The 8,088-nt window shown below is 40.2% G+C and overlaps 1 protein-coding gene across 4 annotated transcripts; it reads right to left on the bottom strand.

The window, feature by feature from the left end:
• Positions 1–2,878: 2,878 nt before the first annotated feature.
• On the bottom strand, positions 2,879–7,746 carry eomesa (eomesodermin homolog a). Of its 4 annotated transcripts, none has more exons than XM_041808183.1 (7): positions 7,659–7,746; positions 6,180–6,800; positions 5,586–5,740; positions 4,764–4,885; positions 4,400–4,558; positions 4,187–4,248; positions 2,879–4,043 (listed from the first exon to the last, which is right to left on the bottom strand). In XM_041808183.1, the coding sequence occupies exons 2-7, from the start codon at positions 6,698–6,700 to the stop codon at positions 3,287–3,289; spliced, it is 1,776 nt and encodes a 591-aa protein (XP_041664117.1). In that variant the 5' UTR covers positions 6,701–6,800; positions 7,659–7,746; the 3' UTR covers positions 2,879–3,286. The 4 variants fall into 4 exon arrangements, with proteins under 4 accessions (XP_041664117.1, XP_041664115.1, XP_041664116.1 ...); XM_041808181.1 differs by lacking the exon at positions 7,659–7,746 and having other exon boundaries at positions 2,879–3,188; positions 3,322–4,043; positions 6,180–7,652; XM_041808182.1 differs by lacking the exon at positions 7,659–7,746 and adding an exon at positions 6,893–7,652.
• Between the last annotated feature and the right edge of the window lie 342 nt (positions 7,747–8,088).

The raw sequence follows: 8,088 nt of genomic DNA, 5'->3' as shown, positions 1-8,088 counted from the left end.
TTCGGCAACTGAGCCTGGTTGTTGGTTTCTGTCACATCTCTGCTACTGTCATCTTTACTTCCCACTGCTGCTGTAGTTGATCCTGACAGCCATTCTCCACCTCAAACACTGATGAGCTGAGGTCAAGACAACATGAAAAGGAGAAAGAAAAACATCATCAGTTGCTCAGAAATATAATTTGCTGACACGCGCAAGTGCAAACATTTTTATTCTCCAGACTCTAAACCCCCCTCAAGAGCTTTTCTTCTTACAGCTTTCCTGAGAGGCCGGGGCAATCAAGCTCTCTACCTTGTTAGGAGGTGTTAATTGGAGTTAGTCAGACTCCTCACTTTGTCAAGGAGTCTGACAACAGAATTAATTAGAATTCAAGTATGTAAATCAATTCAAATTGGACTTCTGGTTGGGGAGGGGGGATTGAAGTATTTTCACTTTGGAAAAAAACAGGTGCTGAGAACAGGAGCCAAGTATGTGTGTGAATATTATGACTTCTCTTTTCATGGATTTTATCTCCTCTAATCCACTTTTGGTGAGGTCAGAGATGCACCGTATAAATAGAGGTGTTAAGCTGTACATTGCCCCTACTTGGATGCTTGACGGACCAATTTTCATTTAGGCTGTTTTCATATCTTCTAGGTGCGCAGGCCTTGTTGCATTACTTGAATAAATGATAAAATGTGTGAAAACGCCATGGCAACAACAGAAGGAGATAGAAGGACTTTGTGCTTTTGTCTGCTTTTCACCTAATTGGGTCTGTGTTGTGAGTCGTGTCATGTAAGACATGTAAATCTCTTCTTTAAATCACACTTTGTACGCTTCAATAGAGAGCTGTGGTGTTACCTTGTTACACTCATTTGTGGCTTGAAGAGGATTGCTCAGCTGTTTTGTGCTGAGCAGGTTCTGAGAATGCTATTTCCAGAAGTGAAAATATGTAAAATCTCTCTTCTTTTTTTGGTTATTATTATTTAGATTTCACAGAAAATAATATCAGCATCATCGGAAACTGAGAGAAAAGTAAACACATGATAGCAGCCATACAGACATCGCTTTAACACACAGATACAAGCAGAAAAACTAAAATTAATCATAAAATGAATCTAAATGTATATGGAAAACTTTCTTCACAGACGTTCACTGATCACAGTTTTTAAATTATGATTAATTGTAGAATTTCTATCGTAGATTAAATTAACACCCCTTTTTTATCATGAAATTCCACTATGTTTGCATTTTTTTTTAAATTTTAGATTCCTCTTCTGTCTTAAACTAAGGGTAACTGACTTTGGTTACAGACCTGCTTTTAATTTGAAAGAAAATAAGCAACTTCAGGTAAACCTAAGCATATGGCACAAACTTAACCACAGAGAAAAAGGACTGAAAAGGAAATAGACAATTAAAAAGTAAAACGTCTGATAAGGTGCGGTTGTTTTTGACTTGTCCCCTGAGCCGTCTAAGAGTTGTGTGTGTGTTTTTAAATGAGACATTTAGACTCAGAGGTGGACTTGTTTTTCATCACTGTGGCTGCAGCGTGATTTTGCAGTGGCTTCACCAGTGTGCTGAAAGGGACAATATAGTATGAGGTCGATGCAATTTAAAAAATGAATTATGGGCATTAAAGGCAGTGCAACTAATGCATTAATACTGACCGTCCTGCTTTTTGTTTATCTAATTTACATTTCTTTATAAGCCTGCTTTTTCTTCAGCACTGAGTTAAACTAGGCGAACTGTAAAACCGTACCAGCTTTGGCTGACTGCAGCTCTGAAAAAGACTTTCACAGTAAAGTATATGGCAGCCAATGCTTAATATTTTCATTTTCTAAAATTCATTTTAAAAACACCCGCTTATGAGTTTTTGCATTTTCAAAAATATTTCAGTAAATTGTTCAGAAAATCGTAAGCAGAGAAAGACCTGCAGCTCAAGTCCTAAAATAAAGCTGCTAGTTGAAATGAGTGTAACTGATTATTAGAATCTGCCCTTTTTTAAGCCGATCGGCAAGCTTTGTTTGATTAAAACACAGGGTTTAAAATAATTTTCATGCTACCTGTTACAGTTCATAAGCGGTAACCAATCAGGAGGCCTCTTTTTTTTTTAATGCCAAGAATCCAAGCCCATCTTTTACAAGCCATTTAGCCCATTAGGTTGGGAACCCATTCACTGCATAACAGGAAAAGCACATTTTAATTTACCATACAGTGCTTAACAAATTAATTAGACCACCCTAACCCTAACCAAAGTAAGGTTTATGCCACGGCTGCCCTAAATTAACAGCATTGGTAATTACCAAAGTCATTTTTTATGTTTCTGCAATGGTTAATACACCAATATGTAGAAGCTCTTTAACCCAAAAATAATTAAAATATAATTATTATTGTTATCCATGAATTTTCAAATTTACTGATTTACAAAAAAAATGAAAAAATAGTAAAGCACATTAATATTTCTTGATTCAAATGTCAAATTGTAGTTATTTACTTGCATTCCTGAACAGAAAAATTAAGTTTTAGTGGTCGAATGTTATGCTTGATTCATTTCTGACCTCTCAGAGAAGCCCAGTGAGCCGGTTCAAATTTGGGTGAATTTAATTTGAAATCCCTCATTCCTGTTCAAAATGGTAAAATGTGGAGAGCTGACTGAAAACGAAAGAGTCCGCATTAAAGCACTTCATGATGCTGGATGGTCTTTGAGACAAATATGACAGGTGGTCTAATAAATTTGTTAAGCACTGTATATCAGATGCAGTATTGCTGAACCAGCTCTTCTTGTATTGTTATAATGAAGAAATGCATCTGTGGATATGTAGTAACAAAATTCTGGAAACAATCACTGGCCTGTCTCTGTATGAATAAAACATACTAAAAAAGACACTGCTTTGTGAAAAGCTGTTTTTTATTATCCATTTAATAACACCTCCATGAAGACAGTTTGTACAAGATACATCACATTCTAAAGTGCACGAATACTGTACAACGAAATTGACTTAAATACGCAGGGAGGGGGAGCAAAAATAAAAAAATTCACATTTGTAAATAAAAAATGTCTTAACATAAATTGATTTTAAAAAATGAGGGGACATGCTTTTTTGAAAAACAACAATCACTATGCATGTTTCTGCTCAGGTATGTGAGAGGGGCTGGCCTGGGAAAATAACCTTGTGCAGCTTGCTTGGGGGGAGAACACTAAGCTTTGGCACCTTTAGAGAAAAGAGAAAAAAGACATTAACGAGGAATGGAGAGAGAGCACTCAATAATCAAACCAAAGAATTAGATTTGAGCTTCAATAAATACAGTCTTAGGGGCTTGTGTAGAATGCATAATAACCCATGCCTTTTGGGTTGTCCTTGTTGTACTCTTCTGTGGTCAAGTCCTCACACTTGATAGTCGGGGAGTTCTCTGTGCTCGAGCCCCCAGGAGACATTCTGCGTCTCTTGCACACCACCGAGTACACGCCCGAGTCGGTAGAGTCCACCGATTTCAGTGAGTGGGATGTCTCGATCCAGGTTGAAGCAGGTGGCGCACTCTCCTCAGGCAGCTTGTCTTTTGTAACCCCCAATTGGTCCTCAGGGAAGGCTGGGGGACTCGGACGAGGTGACCAGGGCAGACCTGTGGTCATCTTGCGCTGGTAAGAGCTTCTGGTGCCCCATCCGGCGGCCATGGAGGCAAAGGCCGAGTCGGGGTAGTAGCTGAGGGCGTGCGATGTCTGCAGAGAGAGAGGTTTGATGCCGTAGGAGAGCAGGCTGCTGGTGGAGTAGTCATTCTCATACGACAGGTCCAGCTTGTTGGAGCCCGGCTGCTGAACTGGGGGGACAAACCAGCGCTGAGCAGAGGCAGCAGCAGCACTGGCATCCTCACTCTGCGGGGAGAGAAGGCTGTTTGTTTGGGGGACTGCCCTTTCGCCGGTGTAGAAGCGGTTCTGAGGCAGGTTGTTGACAAACTGGTCCTGAAAAAAGGGCTGCATGGCATAGCGAGCACCTGGGACAATTTGGGTGGAGCGAGGAGAGTCTGTGGGGGATGGTGTCAGCCTGTCACTCTCTGGGGCTGTGTACATCCTGTGCAACAAGCGGAGGAAGAACACATGCAAGAAAAATGATTAGACAGAATATTCAGGGTAAGATATATAGAGATATGCATGGCATAGTTTACCACAGAAACAAACAATCCAACCGCAATGATTTGTATGCAAGACACGTACGAGTCATAGTTGTCCCGGAAGCCTTTTGCAAAGGGGTTGTGATCTATCTTGAGCTGTGTGATCTGAAAGAGAAAGAAAAGAAATTGTAAACATTTTGAGGCAAGCACTGTTGGACATATGACACCAGATATTTTAACACATGCAATTCAAGACGAGTTCAGTTTTAAAACCAATTCTTAAAATGAAACAAAAAATAATTATTTAAATGCTTACATCTGTGTTCTGGTAAGCAGTGACCGCTATAAACTGGTTCTCTGGGAAGGTGAAGGTTTGAGTTCTGGCCTCATTGCTCATGTCTTCCACTCCGTCTTCTGTCACCTCGACAATGTGCAGCCGCGGTTGGTATTTGTGAAGCGACTGCAAGACAATCATCTGCAGAGGAGAAAAGTGTGAAAAGTGTTACACTCTGAATCAAAGCGCTAAAGAGGCTGCATGAGTGCACTTGAAAAATTTGTCTTATTATTTTTGATTGCATGTGAAGTATTTAACCTTGAAACAATTTAATTTCCAAAATCAGAAAGCAAGAAAATTGGGTCTAATTGGCAAATATAGAATTAATAACTAAATCGTATCTCACCTGTGTGTTGTTGTTGTTTGCTCCTTTATTGTTGGTCAGCTTCAATTTACCAAAAGAGATTTCTTGCCTCATCCAGTGAGCGCCAGTGTTTGGAGATTCAGGATGGACGTACATTTTGTTACCTGAAATAGAAATTAAAAGACATCTTTCAGAACGTGTAATCAGAGTGAATTGAAATAAAAAATAAACAAAAACAAATAACAGCCTGAGTCAATTCAAAACAAGTAAATTACTTTGTTTTAAAATATTAGCAGACATTTTTTCATTACTGAGAAATATATCTGATGTCATACAAATGGCAAAAAAAATAAATATATCAAACTTAATTCCTTATTTTGTTTGTGTTGATTAAGGAAAGCAAATGCAATGAATCTAGAATTAAGTTTTAAATCAAGTCTGAAAATTATTTTCTTTATAACTCTTATAACCATCAATGTAACAATAAATTGTTTCAATGCATTTATATGTATGGCTCTCTTAAACAGTCATGCTAAATGTATAATAATCAACATGCCCACACTGTATTTTGTTTTCAAGATGACTTGACATTTCAAAATAAAATTTTTGAATGAGCCTTAATTAATAAATTGCAAATACAAAAGAAAAATACAAAATCCTAGATTGTCAAAAATGTTTGCTGACAATAGAACAAAAAAAATCTTTAATTTAAATAACCTAAACACCAAGAAGTGATCCCAAAGCTGCCATTAACATATACAACTATAAAACGTCGATCATTTCATCTTCTATTCAACCACCTATTTTCTAGCATCAAAAGTTACAGTCAGAGTGAAACATGTGTTTTTTTTTTTGTTCTCTCACCTTGCATATTATTGTCTGCTTTTCCACAAGTGACCCACTTTCCTCCCTGAAAGCGCCAGTGATTCGGGTCAGCCAAAACAATTTCTACAAAGACGTTGTAATGGGCCGTGAGGTTGAGTCCAGTGATGTTGAAACTGAGGAATGGGAACATCCGCCTGGAAAAATAAAGAAAACATAAATGAGTTAAACAGCTGCGCAAATTAAACATTAAAAAATGACAGGAAAAAAAAAGACTATGCATTTGGAGTTTCACGCGTGCCACTCAGCATTATGGTGCAATTTTCCTGACTTATTAAATAAAATAATCCAGCATTGTCAAGTTTTACCTGCTGTCTGGCTATGATTTCCTAATTTATTGGGAACGAAAACTTACAATTTTAAAGCTTTAAGACCTTAAGAATGCGTAAAAGATTAGAAGCGTGTGCGTAAATTTTTACTCCTGCGTTGAAGTTTTTTGAGTCAAGGCCAGCAGTTCAAATGAAAATGAAACGTACCAACTTAAAACATGAAAACGAAAACTAAAAGTATGCGGTGCACATGTCTGATTTGTGTTTAAATTAGGCCTTAAGAACCTCTGTGAGCGCATCTGCTTACCTGCCCTGCTTGGTGATGATCATCTCGGTCTGATGCCGGTGGAACTTGAGCCACAAAGGCCGGTTACAGAGATAAACCTGCGCCCTCGCTCCGGCTGCAGACCCCGGCAGAGACATGGATCCGATCCCCGTCCCTGTCCCAGGATAGGACGGGTACAAACAGCCTGGCCCCTGGCTGAACTGGTACCCTCCGCTGCTAAACTGGCTCCGGCCGGTGCACACAGACGAGGAGGAGAAGCCTGTCGGCGGCAGGACGGATCCATAATGAAGCGAAGCCGGGTATCTTGAGCTGCTGGAGCCGGTGTACACCGACCCGGTCTGTCCTGCGTAGGGGAATAGGGAGCAGGGGCTCGCCATGTCGGTACTCGCTTGGGAGGAGGAGATGAAGTATCTGTCAGAGCCAAGTTCGTCTATGTTGTACCGGCGCGCGCTCGTCAGCTCGTCCTCACCCAGCACCGGGGAGCCTTTCCTCCCATCGGGCCCGGGCTTTGTGAAAGAGTCCCCCTCTCCCTCACCCAGCATCCCGTTACCCAGGTACTTCTTGGGTGCGCTGGACTCTGATTCCGTCCGTTCCACTTCTTGGTACTCGAGCTGCGATGACGGCCTCGGGCTGTTGTTGGCACTGTCCGACGAAGAGAGGTTGTAAAAGGTTTTGGGTAAATTGATGCTCGCGCTGGGCAGGATGTTCTCTAGCTGCATTGTATTGGATCTTACAATAAATAATGAAGAGTTTCAAAGAAGAGTCCAGAGAGGGAATCTCAGCCGAGGAGGCGAAACAGCAGCACCGCGCGCACTATGCTCGTTTCTGCTTCTCTGCACGCGCCTCCCCTCCTGACAAAACGATGGAGGTTCAACCTGCTCCTCACCTGCGGATTCTCAGTTCAGATTATGGGCTGGACATGGGCTGTTCAGCGGCTCTTATAAGATGCACTTCTCCACACACCCAAGTAATTGTAAGCGAGAGGAGGAGGAGCTTTTGGAGAGGCATGCGGGGGCACGAGCCCTCTCCATAGCCAATGGACGCACTACTTTAATTCAATTAGAGAGCGTATGCTGGAAATAACGAGACAATTTGTCCTTAGTGTCGTAAAGTTAAGATGTGCTAATATCACAGGTAGAGGCCTGTCGACGAACCCACAATTTTACATTTCACGACTAATTAAAAGCGTAAATATTCTTCTGTTGAAGAAAATGATGAGAAATTCTTAACCAGGGAGTCAAAATGACTCAAAGAATCCCTTCACATTCAACCTCAAACACAAAACATAGGAACTAGCTTAGCTCTACATTCTCAGCGCACGAGCACAATCACCTCTAAACTTTTATCTTTAACTCATCATCACGTTCAACACGCAGCAAAGACACACTCAAATGTAGCTTCTCAGTTGACTTTCTCTCGACAAAAAAAGGCATATTTTCGAAGAAAAGCAAAACCCGTCTCTCCAACCGCTACAACACGTAAAAAAAATCACATGTGCACCTTGTTTCCTATAATTGGCCTCCGTCGTCTCCTCCACTTCCAGGTTTTCAGTCTTGGCTATCAAAAATCCACCGGCTGTGAAATCGGGCATTTATTTAGGCCGGATATTACAAAGACAGCTATAAAAAATATATTTTAACAAGTTTTAGGCAGTATTTGTCCCTTTTTGAAAAAAAAAAAAAACGTCTTGTGAAGTCAATAGACTTTATTTCCAGGGTCAACTTTACCCCCTTTATCCTTCAGTATTACATTAAAAACTGTTTTTACTTGATTTCCGGTGGAGTGAAAAATTAAAATTCACTTTACTGAACAAAAACAAATTAAATGCTATCGTATTTCAAACATTTTTCTTTAAAAAAGCATTTATCATAAAGTATATCCAACTGACCCATGGCGATACTGCATAACAAGTACTAGTACAATAATTCTA

The sequence above is a fragment of the Cheilinus undulatus genome, linkage group 16 (assembly GCF_018320785.1).
Source record: "Cheilinus undulatus linkage group 16, ASM1832078v1, whole genome shotgun sequence".
Lineage (NCBI taxonomy): Eukaryota > Metazoa > Chordata > Actinopteri > Labriformes > Labridae > Cheilinus > Cheilinus undulatus.
Note: the sequence above shows the minus strand (reverse complement) of the source record. Positions and strands in the feature narration are given on the sequence as shown.